This window comes from Vicia villosa, unplaced genomic scaffold (assembly GCF_029867415.1).
Source record: "Vicia villosa cultivar HV-30 ecotype Madison, WI unplaced genomic scaffold, Vvil1.0 ctg.003295F_1_1, whole genome shotgun sequence".
Classification (NCBI taxonomy): domain Eukaryota; kingdom Viridiplantae; phylum Streptophyta; class Magnoliopsida; order Fabales; family Fabaceae; genus Vicia; species Vicia villosa.
The window spans coordinates 153,995-178,183 of NW_026706168.1; the positions used below are offsets into that span (position 1 = coordinate 153,995).

A 24,189-nucleotide genomic window follows, 5' to 3' on the forward strand; every position below is an offset into this window, starting at 1 on the left:
TGATTCTTAAAGCATTGGACTGTGAAAGCGGGGTTTGGATTCATGGTTGCTGTGTACTTCAGGACAAGGCTTTCCTCTATGCTCCCGATATTATCTTCAATAAGAAACTTTGTCAAGACAAAGATGAGGTTACATATCCATTTTGTGATCGAGGCATTGTTATAAGTTATTGCTTGCTATGCGAGTGTGGTTTGGAAAAGGCTGGATTGAAGTCAAAATTTCATTGGAGATTGTAAGATTGTCATCATTACTCAAGACTAGATGAAAGGTCATATTGGAAAATTCATTCATGATATTCATTACAAGAAGCCAATAGTCCACACATTCACAAATATTCAAACATTCAATACCAAAACCTCATTACAAAAAAGAGAGACAAACTATTATAGACATCTTCAAATCATCATCACTACAAATACATGAAAATCAAATCCAAAAGGAACTACATAGTCCTTGCGGCAGCACATATCATCACCACATGTTCATTAAGAGCCACTCCATATAACAGCCCCCATACCGTGTACCAGCAACCTACACAATCCAAACATTGCCATATCAAAAAGCTTTTTTCAAACTACACCACAGCATATTTAACATACATTTACCATAAACTTCTAACCAAACTCAGACCTGCCATCATTAAAAACCAGCAGCCTAATACCTTCAATTGCTAACAACCATACACTTGAAGAACTAACAGCTTTCTAGTGTTAATTGAGAGTTCTGAGTATTACAAGCCTGGGCTGCCATGGACACCATTCAACTCCTCTAACAGATTTCGTCAAAACCACCTGCACCATTGAAACTTTGAGTCAGCACAGAACTCAAAGACATTTTCCACCAAGATACAGAGAAAAACAATCACATATCCATACAGACAACACATTCATAACAATATGTTTCAAAACAGCACCACAAATTAAGCATGCTAACCAGAACAACACAAACATTACATACATTCAAAAGAAGTTCCTACTGACAGTTCACAAAACATACATCCATCAAGCAAATTACCTAAAAGAAAAAACAGCCTACTGCCCGCATATACCAGCTTGCGGTATCGATCTGTAAAACCACATAGTGCAGTACCTAATTCAAAGTCAGAAAGAATGCATCAGGAAAATAGCAGAATAGAATGCTAACTGAACACTACAACTTTGGTTCAATACCTACAATTTGAAACCAAAAGAAGACCGGAGCTGCAATTAAACCATGCCCACAAATACATACATGCTCATAAGGGAAATCCATAACTTGACACATAAATCAAACCTGTAGAAGAAAAAGAAAACAATTGAGCGCCAGGTTCAAAACAGTTTGTCATGCAATTCTAGCTCACACTCAATTTTAGTTCGCGGCCGAGTCAAATCCAGTTGTAATACCATTCAACATCAGTGCCTTATTCACAAAGGTTAACCGACGATCCCGAAGCATTTCCCTTGTTGAAATCCTCAAGTGCCATCTCTCTATTTCCCCTATCAAATACACCACGGAATTTGCATCAATACCTGTCATACCCCAAATTTGTCCTACCCTTTAAATTCTAACTGGCTTTAGCTTCGCATTTCATCTGCATACCTCCACTAGGTCATTTAACACATCATGCATCATTAATCAATAAATCTGACATCGGGATCAAGGACTTTGAAGAACTAGGGTTTACTATACTTCAAGGAAGATTCAAGTTTGTTCTCTTACCAATCATGATGGAGGAGGTTAAGGTTTTGATACTTCTTCACCAAATTAACAAATTCTTATATGAGAGCTTCATTGAGACGATTTTTGTTTATTCCCTGATCAATTGAAGTTTGGATTACAAGATATGGTGGCATGGTATTCTTTATCTCTATCCCCTCCAGGTGGTCAATTCGGGATTCGTCTCGGTTAACTTATGAGACTTTCATCATTGTGCATTTGAAAAGGAAAAGGTAAAATACACCTAAAGGTGGATTTAAAGTGCATGAAGACAGTGGTTGGTCTTAAAGGTTTATTACCATTTCTATTCCATTCAAGAATCCATCATCCAAATTCCATTCAAAACAACACTTATATATTCATTCAAGATCCATACATAACCGAAGCTGAGATCATTCCAAACTCCATCCATTCTTTAACTACAAAATCATATTACTATTCAAGATCCACATCCATTACAAGGACCAAAAGTTACATTGCATATTCTATTGAAAATTACAAAAATACAAGAGTTCATCACATTACACTTTACACTTCCAAACTTCATTATAAATTTATTCTCGCATCTCATTTCATTACAATATCCAATTCAATACAATTCCATCACAAAGAGAATTACACAACAAAAAAAACACACTTGGCTCACAGTTGACTTTTGGTCAACTGTTGACCTTTGGTAAAACAGTTGACCAAGTCAAATTGACCTTTGACCAGAACTTTGACTGTGACCTTAAGTGCTGGCTGGTTCTAAATCTCCAACATTGCTTCGTGTTTAAGACCATCATGACCTTGTTATCTTAACGTCCTGTGCCATCAAGCTTCCATCTTCAAGCCATGTGTTTGTTCTCCGAACGCCATCATCTAATTCAGTCAGAACCAAACTTGTACAGTCGGGAATAAAAGAATGACAAAGCGAATTGAAAACAAAGAAAACTCAGCATGACATAAAATAGTGGCAGCCCTTGCGGCCTCCCATGGAACTACCCGACTCTCATCGATTTCACCATTCAAACACATTCTGTTCAAGCCAATTCACTCACCTTTACATCCAACGGTACCAAAACAAGTCCATCACCAAACCTGCATAGACAAATTCTACAGGACTTAGAACTTTAACAAAAAGAACATCATATAACATTCATGAGCTATCTTATTTCCAAGCAATTCCATGTCACTCAGCCCTACCATTTAATTCCCAGCCATAGAACACATGTTATGCCTCAATCTAAAAACCAAATTCAAACCATAAACAATTCCACAATACATTACCATACCATTCAAATCAAAACATAACCTACTGACAAACTTCTAAACACTTCAATTCCTGCAGCACTTCATAACCAACGGGAACTAACGACATCGCATCCATAACTATTCAGAAAATCACCAAAACCGAACCTACAAAAATCAATGAAACGGTCAAACAGAATTTCCAATAACGAACACCACCCATCCAGTTTACACCATGTATTAACACACATACCAGTACACATAAGACCATAACACATTCATAATTCAGCATAATAGAAATATACCTAATTGCTTCTAACCTCACAACTTACTTAACCAACTCTTAACAGTCTGTTACTCAATTTTCACCTTACCCAATCTCCAACCTCCAAATAACTAACCCCAACCGCTTTCTAACAAACCTAACAAACCCAACAAAATCAGATTTCTCACCTCTAACTAACTCCTAACCGCCTAATTCCCTAACTGAATCCAACCCCAAACCCTTTTAACAGTCCTCTTAACTGTCCTAACAGCTCTATAACTAATTCATAACTAACCATCCTCTAACCTATAACAGAAATTCAAACCTCTACTACCAAACCTAGTAACTAACTTCTATCCTATAACAAACTTTCAAACAGCAAAATAACAGAATCAATTGTTAACTCACAACCACCAAAACAGAATAACAAACTCTCTAAACAGCTCCAACTGATTCAAATCTTCACCCTCCAATTCATAACCGAATCTCAGATCCTAGGGCCCTCAATCACTCTCAATCTGTAACTGAATCTCTCCCTCTCAATCTCTATATAATCTCCCTTCCCTCCATAATTCAAACACACGCCACTTTTCTCCTCCACCCTCCACCATTCTCTCTTCCTTTCACTTCATTGATCTCCAACTTTCAGTCCTCCATCATCTTCTCTGCAACATCTCGCTCTCCACCATCATTTTCTCCCTCACCCTCACCACACGCTCTATTCACCATTGAAGGAGCTTCAACCTTTGAAGCTCCATTCAATCGAGCTTAGCTTCCATCAGTTTTACATCTCTCAGACTCATCCTCATGCTCTCAATCTCACAACAAGCAACTTAATCTCTCAGTCTCAAGAATACCAGAGATACGAATATTTGAAAAAACGGAAGAAGTGGTAGGAGAAGAAGATTATGCAGACATCAACAGCAAAGGAGATTAAAGCTTTTACCTAGAATCAAGAGCCTCTGGTATCTTCTCCTCCATTTGAGCGTCTCAGAATCGTCGTCATCGTTGATTAGAAATGAATCGGAGAGATGAGGGATGAACGAAGAAAGGTCTAAACTGAGAGATCGAGAGAGAGGCGAGCGAGATGGAGAGGATGTCGCGGTGCGTTGGTTTCGCGGTGGCCGAAGGGTACTCACGCCGCCGCTGAGTTCTTCGTTGAGAGAGGGAGAGAAGGCTGAGCGGAATTGAGATAAGGTGAATCGTCACCAACTTTAACCCTAAATCCCAATTTCTTTTTTTTCTTTTTTTTACTTTTGTTTGTTTGATTTGTTTTACGAAAAATTAGTATGATTATGATGAATATCTTGGGCCCGAAATTCTAATTCACACCCCTTAGGCCCATTGTCATTTTTTTCCTTGCAACAAAATCATTAACAAAAATCTGAATAACATTTCTCATGGGCCTGAAACGCTAGCACCCCCTGGGCCCATAGTCCCTTTTTTGGTAAACGATTTCTGAAACAAAAAGAAAAACTCCGCTGGGCCAATACCCTGGGCCCAGAGTCTCTGCTATATGCATCACTGAATTCAACTTGCACCCCCCCTGACTCCATTGTTTTTCTTATTAGAATTTAAAGTTTTTTTTACATAGTTTTGATCTAATTTTTTGGTAATAAATCGCAATTTTTGTTTTATTTTTAGGTAATAAAAATGACTTAGAAAACAATAAAAAAAATATTAGTTTAGGCTTATTAGCATTTAGGTTTTAGTACAATTTAGACTTGAATTAGAATTTCCTTAACACTTAAAAAATCTCATAAAAGTAATAGTATTTTTAGGTCTAATTTTGTACTAATGCTTGAATTTGTTTTCTCATCTCTCTTGTATCATTTCATGCTTTTTTTTATAATTGTTGTGTGATTTTGTGACTTGTTTGTGGCCATATTTTTGGCCTACTTTCTTAATACCATTTTAATGCTCCTTTTAGAATTTAGTCACCATGTTAACATTAGACTTAGATTAGAATAACTTTAGATTTAGACTTAGATCATAACAATCATTAGGCTTAGAGATTAGGCTAGTTCCCCACTTTTTCATTCTTTTTCTTTTACAATATAAAACATCTAACAAAATATTCAAAACAAAATCCCTTTAAAAAATACAAAGAAAATGCTTAAAAAACATTAATAAAAAAGTGAAAATCATTAAAAAGGGAATGGAAGCTTGAATCTCCCTTGCTTTAGGGAATCATTCGAGTGCTTGGATCTCCCTTGCTTTAGGGAACCATTCGGGCGTAAGTTCCCAAATTCTAAAAAACACAAACCAAAGAGTAACTCGAGTTTCCCTTGCTTTAGGGATTTCCTCGAAACACTCAAACTCTCTCTCTCTTCTCCTTTCTTAAGGGCATTGTTATCTCCGCTCTATTGCATCCTAGGCGATCCCTTATGCAAGAGCGTGAGCGTTAACTCCGTCCAACTAAAAAACGCAAAAACAAACAGAAACATGTGAGCCGAACTACGGCGCTCTGATTCCTAAAAAGGATACGTAGGCATCAAGTCGCGGGGCTTGAACGAGCACAATTGTAAATAAATCCTTCTTTTCCCCGTATTTCCTTTTGCATTCATTCGCATATAGACATAGACATAGTACACACCCTTTAGATAGAAACAAACATAGGTGGATACCATCGAGTACGATGGGCGCGAGGGGTGCTAATACCTTCCCCTTGCGTAACCGACTCCCGTACCTTGATTCTCTGGTCGCAAGACCCTGTTCTTACCCTTTGTTAGGTTTTCTGATATTCTTTTCCCTTATGGGATAAATATATTGGTGGCGACTCTATTCTTTTTTCGCGAGCGTGCGACAATACCGAAACAAGTTCGTACTCCAGTTCACCATATCTAACTGTCACGAATGAAAGCGACTTACCTACTGCAGCAAGTCCATACATTCACATAAATCTTCATTCCACACCATGCCATGTCCCGAGATGTCCAGCCCTGCAAATAAATCAGTTCAAAAACCAATACAAAGACTAACTCATTTTCTACCTGTTTTCAGCATTAACAATTAATTGTCACCAACTTCAGTTTTGAATTACAAACTAACCTTTCCTAAACAACTGACTCCATTCACTAATAACTATCACCAGTCTGTGACAGAGTTCAACAAAGCTAGTAACAACAACAAACTAACAAAGTTCCCTTGACAAAATATTGTAACAGAAAAATAACAAACCAAAACTAACTCAACTGAACCAACCAATTGCCTCTAACCAACCACCAAAACAAAAATATAGCTACCTAGCTGCTTCTAACAGTTTCAAGCCAGCTCAGCAACAACCTCATAACTGAATTCCAAACTAACTATAACAACCTAACAGAATCATAACTAATTGCCGATCCCTCAAAAACCAACTCAATCCTCACCTTTAATCTCCTAACTGTCTCACTGATCCAATGGCTCACAATCTTCCACCCTCAACCGAATTCACTCTTTTAAACTCTATATAACAGAACCTCATCACTCTCATTGCATTCTTCACGCCATTCACACACCACCATTACATACACGTTCATTCCTACCCTTCACCATCACCTTCTCCATTCTCTCATCACCTCTCATTCATCTCCATCATCATCTTCCCCAAGCTAAACACTCATCTTCAACCTCCTTCAATCACCATCACTTCTGCAACTTCTCTTCTCCTTCAAACCTATCACCAAAGCTCCTTCGACATACCTCAAGGAGATTCTCATTGAAACTCCCTGAGGTAGAGCTAAACCTCCATATTTCTCAGCTCTCAGCCCCTCAACACGACATCAACAACAACGCAATCACAGGAACGAAGAAAATTTCAAAAAGAAGAAGGTAGAAAAAGAGATCATACAAGCAAAAAGAAGAAGATTACCTGGACGCTAGTTATTATATCCTCTCTGGTCTTCTATTTCATCGATCTCGTGCGCCACTTCAGGTACGCCTTTCGAACCCTTCGATTATTCATCTTCTCTGCGTTTCTTGTTGCCACCATGAAGATTGAGCCTTCCTGGTTCCTAACCCCATAGCCTCGCCCTTTAATTCACCGCCATCAACATTTAATTGAGTGTTTATTAAGCCTAGGGTTTCCTATCTGCTTAGATATCGAGGAATGGAGGGGGAATCAGACAAAATTAGGGCCGGATTGTTGTTTAGGGTGGGTTGGTGACGGAGATGGTGGTTCACGGCGAGAATAGGCGGTCGGCGCCGTTTGTTCATTTGAGACGAGAGTGAGAGATAAGAACGAAAGAGAGGGAGGGATTTCGTTCAGGATTCCAATAGTCACAATTTGGATTTACCCTAAGTCCCCCAAACGCACCGTTTTGATCCATTTCTTTATTTTTTTTTCTCTTTTCTTTTTTACTCTAATTCAATAATAATAATAAAAAAGGGGATACAGAAAACCAGATTCATCTTTGGGCCTTGCAAATTACTCGCTACACCCTCCTGTTGGGCCCATCACCATTATTGAGCAAAAAGACTGTAACAAAAAACGCCTCTGGGCTTTCCTGTTTGGGCCCTACGCCCATCCGCTAATCATCACTGCAATTTCAACTTAGCACCCCCTGATCCACATTTTAATTAGTAGAATTTAGGTCTTTTAATTAGTTTTTTATTTCCTTTTAAGCAATAAAAACACTAATTTTCTACCATCATTTTTAGACTTTGACATAATTTCTTTTAACATAAAAAATGTTCATAAAAATATTAGTTTTTTTTAGGCTTATTGTTTTAGTCTCTCTTTTTTGCTTGATTTAGAGTTAATCATTCTTTCATAAAAATCAATATAAAAATAGTAGTATTTTAGTCTAATTTTGCACTAATACTTGAATCGTTTTCTTTATGTTTTGTACCATTTCCATGCTATTTTTCGTATAATTTTTGTGTGGTTTTGTTACTTGTTTTTGGCCATATTTTTGGCCTATCTTGCTAATATCATTAGTATGCTCCTTTTAGGATCCCATTACCATGGTAACTTTAGACTTAGACTAGAACAACAATCATTAGGTTAGAAATTAGGCTAGTCTCCCCCTTTTTTCATTCTTTTCTTTTTACAACATTAAAACATCTAATAAATACTCAAAATAAAATCCCTTTAAAAAAATACAAAGAAAATACTTAAAAAAACATTAATAAAAAAGTGAAAATCATTAAATAGGGAATGGAAGCTTGAATCTCCCTTGCTTAAGGGAATCATTCGAGTGCTTGGATCTCCCTTGCTTAAGGGAACCATTCGAGCGTAAGTTCCTAATCATAAAAAAACAAACCAAAGAGTAACTCGAGCTTCTCTTGCTTAAGGGATCCCCTCGAAACACTCAAACTCTCTCTCTCATCTCTTTTCTTAAGGGCAATGTTATTTCCGCTCGAACGCATTGTAGGCTGTCCCCTTATGCAAGAGCGTGAACGTTAACTCCGCCCAACTAAAAAACACAAAAACAAACCAAAACATATGAGCCGAACTACGACACTCTGATTCCTAAAAAGGATACGTAGGCATCAAGTCGCGGGGCTTGAACGAGCACAAATGTAAATAATTCCTTCTTTTCCCCGTATTTCTTTTTGCATGCATTCATATATGAGTAGGCATAGTAGACACCCTTTAGATAGAAACAAACATAGGTGGATACCATCGAGTACGATGGGCGCGAGGGGTGCTAATACCTTCCCCTTGCGTAACCGACTCCCGTACCTAGATTCTCTGGTCGCAAGACCCTGTCCCTTCCTTTGTTAGGTTTCCTGATATTCCTTTCCCTTATGGGATAAATATATTGGTGGCGACTCTGTTCATTTTTCGCGAGCGTGTGACAACATCCCACACGCACTTCCTGAAGAAGACCATGGTACACCTCTTTTCTCTCGCCAATGGATCTCCACAGCGCCAAATCATATGCTCTTGGAGACGCTGCTCCACCATGGACCCTCGGAGGTGATCGCGACTTTGTGTGTCTATTAGTCGGGATAACTGCAAGTGCACAGTCGTGTCGTGTAGTTTTAAAAGATATCGAATCCACAGAGACTATAAATCGATCTACTAATATCTAAAGTTACTATGTAAAGCAAAGGCTAATGATATTTGACTTGTTTATAATGGGAAACTAAAATCTTAAATCTAAATAAAATATAAATGCGCGGATATCGATATGTAATTCGTCTAACTTTGGTAATCCGAAGTTTCATTGGCCAGATTCTTATTCAATCAAAAATCTTTACTCAAAACTCTCACTCTATTGATTGAGACTACGATCCTAACTCATAATGTACGCTATCGCCATCCCATCAGATTTAGAAAAGATTTTTGAAAACATCATAATTAATAAAATGCCCATTTCATGAAAAGGTTATTTACTTAAATCTCCTAGTCTCAAACTCTCGCTCTGTTGACTCGGATCATGCTAGTATTCCCTAACATACGCTCTCGCTGTCCCGTGTCAAGTTTAAAAACACTTTTTGAAGATAAATAAAATCTAATTAGTTTTAATACTCTCTCGCTGTCCATAAAACTAATGTCATGTGTCTACTATCTGGTTAAAGACCTTAAACTCTCGCTCTGTTGATTTTAACCTTAATCCGTTCTAAAATCTCAAACTCTCGCTTGGTTGATTTTAAAACTTTAATAAATACAATTAGGCACAAAAACCAGAAATAGGTGGTTTTCAATAAAACATATTTAGGCCAACTTATTTCGGATCCCTTAGTTTAGATTAATTTACATACCGACATCTGATTAAATTTGACATACTTAAAGAAACAAACATGAAATTATAATTATTAACCATGAACATGTGCATATTAAGATTTGTAATGATAAAACAATATTATAAGAACAAGAAACTAAAATAATTGCAAATAAATAAACCTGGAAGTAAAGCAGACGAAACAAACTTGAATCAAATTACGAACAAAACAAATCTTGAAACTTGAATAAAGCTTTGAAATAATGTCGGCAAGATTGTAATCCAAGAGTACATAAATTGTAGGCCTAAAACTAATGGTGTGGTAGTTCCTCAATGTGAGAAACTACCACTTTTATAAAGTGATAATTTATTCCTAAAACTATGAACAGCGCTTCCGCGCCTAAAACTTGGATAGCTTCAAATGAATGCTCAGACTCTTTTTATAGTGAATGGCAGTGGAAGTTACTTTCAGCATCATGTGAGAAGTAGTGGAGAAAATGGAGATCATGGTTGGAGAAGATGAGAAAATATAGGACACGAATGAGGACTTGGAATTGTCCACGAAAATAGTGGAGAAAATGGTTAAGTGGCGGGTCCCCCATCCTTTGGAGACGGGCGTCTCTTTTGGCATGGAGGAGGTCGCCTTTTTTTGAGAAAAAAAAGGGGCGGGCGTCTCAGGCAATGGTTACGGGTCATGGACTGGAGATGTGCATCTCCCACTTGGTGTGGGCCTTGGAGACGGGCGTCTCCGTACTATTTTCGTGGACTGGGCCTTTTCATACTTTATTTCTTTTCTTCTTCTTACCTCCCATCTCGCTATTTGTACTTTTTGAATCCATTTCTTCTCTATTTCTTCTCCTTTTGTCAAATACTTCTTGCATGAACAAAATACCTGAAACAATAGAAATACTAGCATAATACTAAAATAAAGTAATTTAATTAAAATAAAATAAAATACAAACATTATTTATGTAAATCGGATGAAATATACTATATAGTTTCGTGATATCAAACTCCCCCACACTTAAACCATTGCTTGTCCTCATGAAATCAGCCAACATGGTAGAAATAAATAAGCGGGAGTTGAAACAAGGGCACGACATGACTCCTAATCATATGTGGTCATTAGGCAAATGTTACATTGATAGGTATAGATATCAACACCAAGGATACCGTAATGACACAATGTTTCAGAGACTCCCTCTCTATGTAAACTAGTTTGAATTATGCTATTATAACTCAACCTATATCTCTCATTTTTCTTTCGCTCTTTTTCATTCAAGTGCAATCACATTAAGCCCGTTATCCGTACACTCACATAGTAGGGGAAATCGGTTGGCGACTATGATCCTTTTTCTTTAGCACGGGGTTCTGGTTTTCAAGTGGTGCAGCCCCATTTTTCCTAATTGCGATTGCGGGGGATCGGACCGTAGTCCGCCCTACCAAGTCCAGTACCAGTGACCTCTGGGCCAACCAACAATTGGTGCTTATTATTAAATCTTTATTGGCTTAATAACCGTTGGGCTAAATGACCGAGTGAGGGTCACCTAACTTAGAAGGTTATTTTTTTTCAATTAAATCATTTAAAAAGAGGATCATTCACTTATATTCATCGACTCCCTACGTAGTTTGTGCTTAAGATGGTGCCGACTGCTAATATAAACTACTTAAGAGCTACTTTTGAAAATTGAGCCTAAGGTCTCGACATAATGGGCATCCAAATTGATATCACATAATGAGGGGGTTTAGGGTGTCAGGACGGTATCGTTGTTGTTGAAACATCTCCAAGTCTTTCTAACAATGCCTAAAGTGTGACAACCTCTATACTTTCAGAGTGTGTATGCTATGCGTCAAAATTCAAATTTTTGTTGGAGGTTAAAATTTTTAAATTTTGGGGAAATTCAATAGCAACTGAAAATCATGTATAAAGACTTGACAACATAACTAGAAGACAATAAATAAAGCAATAAATGAAAGCGGTAAAGCTTCTCCCCCACACTTAAACCAAACATTATCCTCAATGTTTTGATAAAAGGTGGAAAAGGGAAAGATAAAACCTGTATGGATGCTACTGGCGGGCTATCACGACCAAATATGCTCCGCGTCCGGAGGAAATATCTTCTCCTATCATACTCATCAATTGTGTCACCACCAGCAACAACACTCGTAGGAATGTGCGTGGAGACCCGTTCATCTTTGAGATGATCGTCTATAGATTTTTTGCCTAGATATGGTCAAGACGTGACAGGCGATCTATATCTTTATTATCTGCAAGTTCAAACAATAAAAGGAAAACATTAAATTGAAAACACGTGGGTTGCCTCCCACGCAGCGCTTTGTTTAACGTCGATAGCTTACGGCTTAAGAGTGCAAGCACTCAAGGTGGTTCTCTCGAGAATGACTCCTCGGTTGAACTTTAAGTAATCTTTGTTTTCTATGGCCACTTATCAAGCCATCTCACATATCCCTTACCTTTTCTTTTCTTTCTTCTGTGGGGTGGTTCATTCTTTTGAACTTGTGGTGGTGGTTCTGGATCGATCCTAAGTATCAGCTTTTCAAGTTTAGAATTAGTGATTTCATCCACCGCCTCAAAGGTTAAACTTACCCTCTTAACACTAATGATCTCTTTAGTTTCATGGTCCTCCAAATTTCTCTTTTTATGCAAGACATCAAACAATGGTGCATTAGTGTGGATATTTTCCAATACCTCCACATACGTTTTGGATTGGGATTTTACCTTAGCTTCCACAAAACTTTGCGGGAAAGGAATCGGTGGGGTATAGGGAGTAGGAATAACAATAGGGGCTTCCTTCTCTACCTCTTCTACAACCTCCCTTTCAGTTGGTGTTGGTGGATTTTTCTCAATCTCCACTCTTTTCTCACTAGAACTCTTCTCAACCACATCATCACTTTCCTCAATCTCATTATCACTCTCCTTAGGAATTTCAATTTGTTTTTCACTAATGGTTGTTTCAACATCCACGTGCTCCTCAGGGAAAGGTCCTAGAGGGTTTTGTTCAAGTTGGGAGATTTGACTCTCTAATGCCATGTTGTGAGTCGCGAGGGACTCAACCATAGTGGTCAGTTCCCTAAGGGTTCCGTTGTTTTGAAGACTTTGTTTGATAAACTCTTGGTTTTCGATGGTTTGTGTCTCTACAAAGTGCTCCATCATGGCTTCTAATAAAGAGTGAGTTAGCGTCTCGTCGGAATCCTCCATCGATGTTTTGAAGTTAAAATTATGGGATTCTTGAGGTTCTTCAAAGGGAGCTAGCGTTGCATTTTGCGTTTCCTCAAAGTGCTTCATCATTATAGATTCTAGCCTAGAGAGTTTGTGCTTCAATAAATTCCTCCATTAAGATTTCGAGGTTGGATTTATGATAATCTTGCAACTCCTCAAAATGTTGGGCGTGGTGATCGTAGAGGAAATTTGGTTGATGATAAGTTTGGGTTGCATTGAAATCCTCTATTAATGCTTCGAGGTTAGAATTATAGGATTCTTGTGGTTCCTCGAAATATTGGTTGTGGTGATCGTATAGGAATTTCGGTTGAGGATAGGTTTGGTTGGAATTATAAAATTCTTGCGAGTCCTCAAAGTGTTGGGATTGGTAATAGGAGAGGTAGTTTGGGTAAGAATCTGGTAGCGATGCATTGAAATTCTCCAGTAGTATTTCGAGGTCGGATTTATAGGATCCAGGTGATTCCTCAAAATACTGAGAGCAGGAGTTGTAGAAAAAGTTTGGGTGATACATTGCAATTAATGAAAAAGTGCCTTAGTCTCTAATGCGTAACTAAAAGAGTTACGATATCGACTTAAATAGTCCCCGGCAACGGGGCCAAAATCATGATCGCGACTTTGCGTGTCTATTAGTCGGGATAACTACAAGTGCACAGTCGTGTCGTGTAGTTTTAAAAAATATCGAATCCACATGGACTATAAATCGATCTACCGTTATCTAAAGTTACTATGTAAAGCTAAGGCTAATGATATTTGAATTGTTTATAAGGGGAAACTAAAATCTTAAATCTAAATAAAATATAAATGCACGAATATCGGTATGTAATTCGTCTAACTTAGGTAATTCGAAGTTTCATTGGCCAGATTCATATTCAATCAAAAATATTTATTAAATATGTCATTTAAAAGTCCTCCTCTCAAACTCTCGCTCTATTGATTGAGACTACGATCCTAACTCATAATGTACGCTCTCGCCACCCCATCAGATTTAGAAAAGCTTTTTGAAAATATCATAATTGATAAAATACTCATTTCATGAAGAGGTTATTTACTTAAATCTCCTAGTCTCAAACTCTCGCTCTGTTGACTCGGATCATGCTAGTATTCCCTAACTTACGCTCTCGCTGTCCCGTGTCGAGTTTAAAAACACTTTTTGAAAATAAATAAAATCTAATTAGTTTTAATACGCTCTCACTGTCCTTAAAACTAATGTCCTGTGTCTACTATCTGGTTAAAGATCTCAAACTCTCGCTCTGTTGATTTTAACCTTAATCAGTTCTAAAATCTCAAACTCTTGCTCTTTTGATTTCAAAACTTTGATAAATACGATTAGACACAAAAACCAGAAATAGGTGATTTTCAATAAAACATATTTAGGCCAACTTATTTCGGATCCCTTAGTTTAGATTAATTTACATACCGACATCTGATTAAATTAGCCAGACATACTTAAAGAAACAAACATGAAATTATAATTATTAACCATGAACATGTGCGTATTTATATTTGTAATGATAAAACCAATGTTTTAAAAACCGGACCGGTCATCATACCGGTAAGGGTACTGGGTCACTGGTTCATCGGTCGAACCACTGGGTCACTGGTCGAACCGCATGACCAAACCGGATTAAACCTGTCATTATAATAAAACTATATAATCCATTAAACCGGTATAAAACTGGTATAAAACCGGTCGAACCGGATCATTCAATCTCTAAAAAAATTATAACTAGCACTTAAATGCTGATCCATTAACAGCATAATCTATAAATAAGGCTCTTAAAAATCACAAATTCAAAAGTTGTACATTAGATGCTGAAAATACTAATAATCCATATAGTTTAAGGCTCTTAAAAAGCACAAATATAGTTTGCTCGGCACTTAAAAATTACAAATTTAGTGCAAATTTAAACATAAGTATTACACATAACAAAGTAGTACAAATTACAAAGTCTAATTGCAACATAAACTAATTGAATACTTTAGAACCAAAACACTCAAATATCTATTAAATTTAGTTCCAAGGAGGTAAAATTATCTCAATGTTGGGATCTCCTTCAATATCAAAACCATCTCCGACAAAATCAATCGCATTTGCAACATCTTCCCCATCAATGATATCATTACTTTGGTTATTTTCTCCGGAGTTAAGCGGTGCATCTCCCTCAACATCAACCTCATCCAAATTTAATTCATCTATAAAAACATCAATTTAAAGAGTTTAGAAATTGACCTATTTTAAGAAATTAAAATAACATAATTGTAATCACAAAAATCAATACCATACCAATATCATTTGAAATAGGTTGGATTGTCATACTAGCAAGATCTTTGCGTAGCGCTTCCATCTCCTCAATGGTCAAGAATGGTGGGGAATCCCAATTAGAATGATCACCAAATGTTTCAAAATTAATAGGATCATAATTTTGTTTCTTCTTGGTTCTACAAGTCATTAACGGCAATGTCAAACATAGAACCAAATAAATTTAATAAATCTAACAATAATATACATTCTTAACAAACCAAGAAATATCACATATTCTTAAATATAGAACCATAAAATATTCTTAATAAACCAAACAAAATCATATATTCTTAACTATAGAACCAATATTCTTATGTCATCAAGAGAAGAACAAAATAGTCTTGTTTATAAACCAAACAAACCAAACAATAGCATATTTCTTAACTATAAAACGATATCATATATTCTTAACCATAGAACCAATATTCTTATGTCATCAAGACAATAACAAAATAGCCTTGTTTATAAACCAAACAAACCAAACAATAGCATATTTCTTAACTATAAAACGGTATCATATATTCTTAACCATAGAACCAATATTCATGTCATCAAGTATCGAAACAATAGCATATAAAGCATAATAAGTGCAATACCTATTTTGTAGCCGTAAATTGTAACGAACATAAACGAGATCGTTAAGCTTTTGATGCTCCAACCTATTTCTCTTTTTTGAATGAATGTGTTAAAACACACTCCAATTTTGTTCACAACCAGATGCACTATACGTTTGATTCAAAATCCGAATAGCCAACTTTTGCAAATTCAGCGCTTCGGTTCCATAAGTGTCCCACCATTGATCTAGAATAATGCATGTGAAATAAATTAGAAAACATTTTAAAATGCATATTGACATTGTAAAAAAATGCTTAAAGTTTATCATATAATTTTACCTGGCAAAACTTCATCTCGGTTTTCTACTGTTGTTGTCCTTCCAAAACTACCTTCACAATTTTTGAATGAAGTCATCTTAGCAGTTTATTTAGATCGCAAGTCCTTACTATCATAAGCATACTTTTCAATGACATCCAAAAGGCCTTGGGTGGTGGACTTGTTTTTTTCATATTCCAGACCAAATCTACAAGATGGATTTAACCAATAACCAGCAGCATGGAGATTTTTCCGAAGTTGTGCATCCCAACGGTTATCCAAGATCTTAAAATAAGGCTCTACTTTCAACTTATTTCTTCTAAACCTCTTCTCAATCTCCTCTCTTGCTTTATACATAGCTCGATAGAGATATCCCATAGCCGGCTTATCTTCACTATCAACAATACGCAACACACGTACAAGAGGTTCTGTAATTTTCACTATGTCAGCACATTTAGACCAAAAGCTTGAGTCTAAGACTTGTTCCACAAATTGCTTTGCCTTGACATCTTTGGAATAAGTTGTGGTTGTTCACTCTTTGGATGTTACCATGACTCTTAGTGCATCTTTATGAGACAAAATACATTGCAATGAAATGAAATTAGTAGCAAAGCGGGTTGGAGCAGGACGAAGTATTTCTCTTCCACCTGTATGTTGTCTCATCAAATACAATGCAAAATAATGATTATATATGTATTTGGTAATTTTTGAAGCTTGTGACATTGTCTCACTTACTTTCTCTAATTTCCCCATGTCTTGCAACATCAAATTAATACAGTGTGCTGCACAAGGAGACCAAAACAACTTAGGAAACTCCCTTTCTAACAACTTTCCAGCAGCAACATAATTCGCGGCATTATCTGTAACGACTTGAACAACATTTTCCTGGCCAACATACAACACTACTTCCTTGAAAAGCTTAAACAATGTTTCTGCAGTTTTAGAAGCACCAGAGGCATCAACAGACTTTATGAAAACAGTTCCTTTGGGGAAATAAACTAAAAAGTTGATACGAGTTCTTCTACAACGATCAGTCCACCCATCTGCCATAAGAGTACAACCTGTATCCTTCCAAATAGAACGATATTGCTATATCTGTATCTTCACGTCATCAACCCACTTATTTAACAAATTACCACGAAGGGCATGCATAGTAGGAACCTTATATCCAGCACCCATACAACAAAGAGCATCAACTGCAGGTTGAAAATAAGGCGAATTTGCAGCATTAAAAGGAATAGATGCATCAATAAACCACTTCGCAATAGCAAGATCACATTTTTCTACCACTTCTTTACTTTGCATCACACTTTTCAAAGTAGGTTGAGCTCCCAGAGTTGTTTTAGGTAAAAAATAAGTATCAATGCGAGCATCATTCTTTTTAGATGCACCAACCCATGGGTTCGTTTGTACTTGCAATTCATCCCCCTCGGTAGTAAATGACTCGCTTTCAGCCATATCTGAAGTTTTTCTTTTCTTACTCTGCTCATTGAAATGTTGCTTCATCTGAAAACGAATTTCTGCAGGCACTGACTTACAAATTTCAACATTTCCTACTATTCCAGCCAATTGTTGCTTTACCCTATGAATTCCACCTCCACCAAAAGCTTTGTGACAGTATATACAAACAAGAGATTTTCCATCAGGACTTTTAGTACAATGTGCCCAAGCTATATCAGTCTTTTCTCTAAATTAGTTTGAACTAATCTTTGAGCTGAAGAGGCTTCTTGTGATGGTGGTTGTGATGATGGTGTTTCAGAAGATGCCATTTTCCTATAAAACTATTTAAAAGTATTAACTCATAAATACTCATATTTTGTATCACACTCAAATGTATTATGATATAAAGAGTACTAAAGCTTTTTCGGTATACTAAAGCTTTTTAAGATGTAAAAAATAAATTACAGTACAAGATTTCAAATTTTCTACAATTAATTGATCTAAATAGGAATTTATAATAAAACTAATACGCAAACTTTATTTTTTTTGTTTCATCTTACAATTAAATTTTAATTTTAATTCTATATTAATCATGTGACATTCATTACATAACACTAAGCTAATTTCTCTAGCTATCATAATACATAGGTGGTGGCGTGCATAAAGAAGACTAACAAAAGGCAAGCACTAGTAATGAGATTTGGAAGTTGAAAAACAGCAAAATCATAGAAAGAAAACATGATAGCGAAACATATAAGGATTCATAAGCACTAGTAATAAGATCCATATAAGGCCAGTTATGCTGCTACCAATTGGCCTTTCTAAAAAATTGAACTTAGTCTTTTGGATTGATGATTTTTGCATAAGCACTGTGGTTTCATGTCATAAAAGAACTTTTAAAATATTTATGTTGGTTTTAAATTTTCCAATGTGCATTGGACAAGATGTTCTGTACTAATTGTATTTGTCATTGCTTTTGATGGTCTCAGATTCGACAAAAATAATAACAAGGGGGTTTTTGATGGATACTTTCTTTGGTTGGTAGTTGGCTATGGCTTTGGTAAGTTCTTTTGCAGTAGTTGAACATTGATATTCTTCTTTTATCTTGTTCACCATTAAATGAATTAAGAAAAACTCATGAAATAAACACGGGAATAATATAGCATAGAAGTTTAACTAATGATTATCTTAAGAACATTAGTTAAACTTACCGTGACAGAAGCTTTGAAAAGGAAGAAGGTCGGAGATAAGGGCTCCGTCATTGACGGGAAGAAAACGGTGGCGCAGTGCTGCGGCGAAACAGCGAAACGGCGAGGAGGAAGGCGCTGTGCTGCGGCGAAACGACGAGGAGGAAGGCGCGGTAGCAGCTTCTATTTAGGATTGCTTTGCAACAGTGTGCTGTGTGTCTGGAATGTGGAAATGATGATACTGAAATGAACTGAATGAATTTTTTTAATTTCTAAAACAAAAACGCAAAACGACGTCGTTTTGCTCTAATTAAAAAAAAATTAAATAACATTTGAAGCACCGGTTTACATAGACCACCGGTTTAGCAGTCTGACTTAGCGTTCCACTCCGGTTTTGTGACACAAGCGATCCAAGCATTGGACCAGGCCGGACACTGGCCCGGTTCAACCGGTGCGACCGACCGGTCCGGTCCGGTTTTCACAACACTGGATAAAACAATATTATAAGAACAAGAAACTAAAATAATTGCAAATAAATAAACCTGGAAGTAAAGCAGACGAAACAAACTTGAATAAAATTACGAACAAAACAAATCTTGAAACTTGAATAAAGCTTTGAAATAATGTCGGCAAGATTGTGATCCAAGAGTACATAAATTGTAGGCCTAAAACTAATGGTGTGGTAGTTCCTCAATGTGAGAAACTACCACTTTTATAAAGTGATAATTTATGCCTAAAACTATGAACAGCGCTTCCGCGCCTAAAACTTGGATAACTTCAAATGAATGCTCAGACTCTTTTTATAGTGAATGGTAGTGGAAGTTACTTTCAGCATCATGTGAGAATTAGTGGAGAAAATGGAGATCATGGTTGGAGAAGTTGAGAAAATATAGGACACGAATGAGGACTTGGAATTGTCCACGAAAATAGTGGAGAAAATGGTTAAGTGGTGGGTCCCCTATCCTTTGGAGACGGACGTCTCTTTTGGCATAGAGTCGGGTGCCTTTTGTGGAGAAAAAGATGGGGGCGGGCGTCTCAGGCAATGGTGACGTGGCATGGACTGGAGACGTGCATCTCCCACTTGGTGTGGGCCTTGGAGATGGGCGTCTCCATACTATTTTCGTGGACTTGGCCTTTTCATTCTTTATTTCTTTTCTTCTTCTTAACTCCCATCTCGCTATTTGTACTTTTTGAATCCATTTCTTCTCAATTTCTTCTCCTTTTGTCAAATACTTCTTGCATGAACAAAATACCTGAAACAATAGAAATACCAGCATAATATTAAAATAAAGTAATTTAATTAAAAGAAAATACAAACATTATTTATGTAAATCGAATCAAATATACTATATAATTTTATGTTATCAGGAGGTCTCATACACTGGATCAACGCAGCTCTCGCGGGCCTCTTTTTGATGGGCCTAAATCCTTTTACCCACTCCTTCCAATTGCTGCACCCCTAGGCCCAGGTTCCTATTTCTTTTCTTCTAGTTTTACTAACTTATTTTGAATTTTGTTTTTATTTTTTGTCTTTATTTTTTGAAACCAAACAAAAATCACAAAAATAAAATCAATAAGGGTTACTTTTAATTAAATAGGATTAGATTAAATAATTCTAGATTAAATAACTTTAAATTTCAATTAGTTTTTATTTTAGGTTTAATTAGGTTAGTTAATTTAAATTAATCAATTAACTTAGTTATTAGGTCTTGATTGATTTGATTAAAATTAAGTAATTAATTTAGGATTAAAATCAAGCAATTAATTATAGATTTAGGGTTTTATTCTCACTAATTTTCAAAACGTAATTTTTCTTCTACCGCGATTCTCTTCTCATCTCAAAACTCTTGAATGCCGCATGATTGTTTAAATTTTGTCTTTTATTTAAATTACTGATTTATCCGTTTATTTAGTTTCTAGAAACTATGTATAGGTTGCAAGGTTTTTGATGTAATAGTTTATTAGGCTTTTATTTCCTCGCACTTTACTTTCCACATCTCCCCAACAGGTTTTTATTGTAATCCCCCTCCCCAAATCCATGTAATAGCGTAGGACATTTACTTTCCCCACTTTATTTTCCGGTCAATATATTAACTGCGTGGTTAGTAAAATAGGAAGTGACAACATTTAATTGAATTTAGATCACTAAACGCAAGATAAATATTTGAATCAAATTCATATGATTATTGCACCGACACACCTTTAAGGTAATCTCTCTTATCCTGCCTTCTCGATCGTAATAGTCAAGTCCCTTCGAGCGTAGGGATACCATATCCTGCTGCCTTCGATTCAAAATCATCATAGTCCCTCGGAATAAAAGACCATAGTCCCTTCGAGTTGCCTACGATTAAAAACATGATCTTGTCCCTCGATGTTTCCTCGATAAATGATGATCACCCCTTCAAATGCTAAGGTATCCTTACTGGTTGCCTACAAATGACTATTCCAACCTTTCCTAAATACTTCATGCCCTTCTTATGGTATGGATAGACTTATGGTAAACGATGACCCTCGATGACCTGATACATCCAATGAAAAGACTACATACCCTCCTTATGGTATGGATAGCCCTTTCAAATCAAAGACTTAAAGAACAAGAAAGATCCACTCTTAGGGTAGGTGCTCTTAATTGCTTACTCAACATTCAAATCAAATTCGAAATACTTTTCCCACCTCTTTTTCAAAAAAAATTCCAAAAGGCTACACTTATTTACAAGTTAAAGTCCTTATTCAAACATATTTTCTAATCACACACTACACTTTCTTTTCAAACAATTCAAACAAAAAGTGAGCTAAGCAATTAAGAGCCCATGGATAACCATGGATACAAAGGATGCTTACACCTTCCCTTTGTATAACCTACCCCCCGAACTCAAAATATTTCAAAGGTCTTTCCTATTCTTTTTGTCTTTCCAATTGATTAAAATAAAAGTCGGCGGCGACTCTTGCTATCCGCAACATTCTTAAAAGTCAGTTCTCCCACCGTATTACTGAACTGGCGACTCTGCTGGGGATTACTTAAAAGAGGGTTTACCTTAAAGTCTAGGATCACTTTAATGTTTTCAATTGTTTTCTTTGTTTGCTTTATTTTTAAGGGTACTGCTTGGGAATGTTCCTGTGTGAAAGATTCTAACCTGAATCTCGAGATACCTTAGGTATGTGACAATAGACCAACGAGAATGTACGACATGTATCGATATGGTTGATCTGGTAGTCACCGTTAGTGCGACACTTTGGTTGGTACTGATGTTCCTTGAAACGGATCGAGGATAACATTAGGCGGCCGCATGGTGTCACTGAGCACTAATTTTCCCTTAGAACCTTAGTTGAACTTGACTTTGGCCTATAGGAAGTAGCGAGATGGCTGGCTTTGGATTCCTGACTGAAGCCGGTTAATACTCGATGCTACACTCATTGAGATTGGACTCTAGGGATGTTTTTGATTGGCCGTTCGAGTGCCAAGTTGAGATAATGCCCACGAGAAAGATCAGGGATATGATCTCCCTAGAACCAGGTTACTATTTTAGGACAGGTTGAACCAACTAAACTTCAATGGGGAGGGTACTTACCTATGAACTTCATGCAAGCCTCTAAACCTAAGGAAACTTGTGTGATTTGCTTGTGTGTGCTACTAACCCTTCGATTTCCTGGCAGGATTTGTTTGTAGGACTTATTCGTCCTTGTTACGTTATGTTTCGCCTGATGCATTACATTTGCATGATATCATGACATCATGACATCATAACATAGTATGTTAACTAACCCTTTCGAGGATCTTAGGGATTTAGGGCGCAAGATTTCAGGTGCTCTTATCAAAGACTGAATTCCTATCAAGGGGCAAGAGGATTTATTTTTCTCTAGCCATATGTCTTCCAGTTCAGAGACACGATACCTGACGAGGGGAAAATGGATTTATTTTCATCTAGCCATACGCCTTCAAATTCAGAGGTATCCCCGAATCAGAGGCTATGACCCACTGGATATGGTGAGCTTGATTCTTATAGAAGGACGCTCAAAGACCAAAAATGAAAGTTCTTCAACAAAGCAACAATTACAATGTCGCAAACTAAATTCTTTAAAGATCCTTGAAAACATTGCATGTGCATATCATAACTTTGCATAACAGGTTTCCACCACAGGTTTCTCATCCTATCTCTCGTTGTTCATCCGGCATCATGAATCTCAAGCAATCTGTCAAAAATCTTCAGGCTCAAAACAACTAGTTCCAAGAGATGATCCTTAACTGGGGCAAGGGACAAGGAGAATTGAAGGCACTTCTGATCAAGAAAGAGAAGGGCCAACATACGCAGCAAGGTGGTCAAGATAATCGGAAATCCAAACCTAAGCGATCATTTACTCCATTTCACATGCTGCTGGCTCAAGTTCTGCAACAACTGCTCAATCAGAACTTGATAACCCTATTGCCTCCATATTCAGTTCCTGCTAAACCTGCTCCTGGGTACAAGTATCATGCGAGATGTGCTTATCATTCGAATAGTCCTGGTCATGATACATAGGATTGTGGACCATTGAAGCAAAGGATTCAAGACTTAATTGACGACAAGATCATTAACTTCAACTCACCTGAGAAGCCTCATATGGGTGATGCTATGTACAACCAAAAGGGTCGTAATGAACACAACCTATCTGTTGGGGCAGTTCCACAACGACGAAGCAAGCCAGATGCACCTTAGCGTCAATTCACCCAGATTAATATGTCACTGGCTCAGGCATTACAATACTTGTTGAAGTCAGAGTTGATTACTTTAAAGCATCCCCCTAAGAATCCTAGTACTTCTGTTCGCGGCTATAATCCCAATACGAGGTGTGCGTACCACTCCGATAGCCCTGGTCACGATACAAATAGTTGTTGGACGCTGAGGAACAAGATCCAAAACATGATTGATACTGGTGAAATTGAGTTCAACCCTCCTGAGACTCCCGTGGTGATCACCGCTCCCATGCCTAGTCACGACAAGACTGATTGATGGCTAGAAGGATGGACTGCCAGATCATTAGTTCTACTTTCATCTGCAATTTCTATTATGTTTGTTTAAACATTCGACTTATGATAGACATTATTCATTTTAATAATCATCATCAGTGCACTGCATATGTTTGTCTTGAAAAAATCATTTCTCTATCACTCATTTAAACTGCGTCTTTACCTTGTTTTGTGATATTCGACTCCTGCTAAGCTATAAGCCTCTTGAGGGAGGATGACGAAAACGATACCGCAACCTCAATGCTTTTGAATAGACTATGTTTACGATGTACATGCATTGTTTCAATTCCTAAACAGTGGAGAT

The 24,189-nt window shown here is 37.0% G+C and overlaps 1 protein-coding gene across 1 annotated transcript; it reads right to left on the reverse strand.

Moving 5' to 3' along the window:
• Positions 1-15,092: 15,092 nt before the first annotated feature.
• LOC131640753 (uncharacterized) lies at positions 15,093-17,303 on the reverse strand. The gene is made up of 6 exons (XM_058911141.1): positions 16,838-17,303; positions 16,385-16,693; positions 16,277-16,327; positions 16,112-16,184; positions 15,366-15,520; positions 15,093-15,274 (listed from the first exon to the last, which is right to left on the reverse strand). Exons 1-6 carry the CDS (start codon positions 17,301-17,303, stop codon positions 15,093-15,095), a joined length of 1,236 nt encoding a protein of 411 aa, XP_058767124.1.
• Between the last annotated feature and the right edge of the window lie 6,886 nt (positions 17,304-24,189).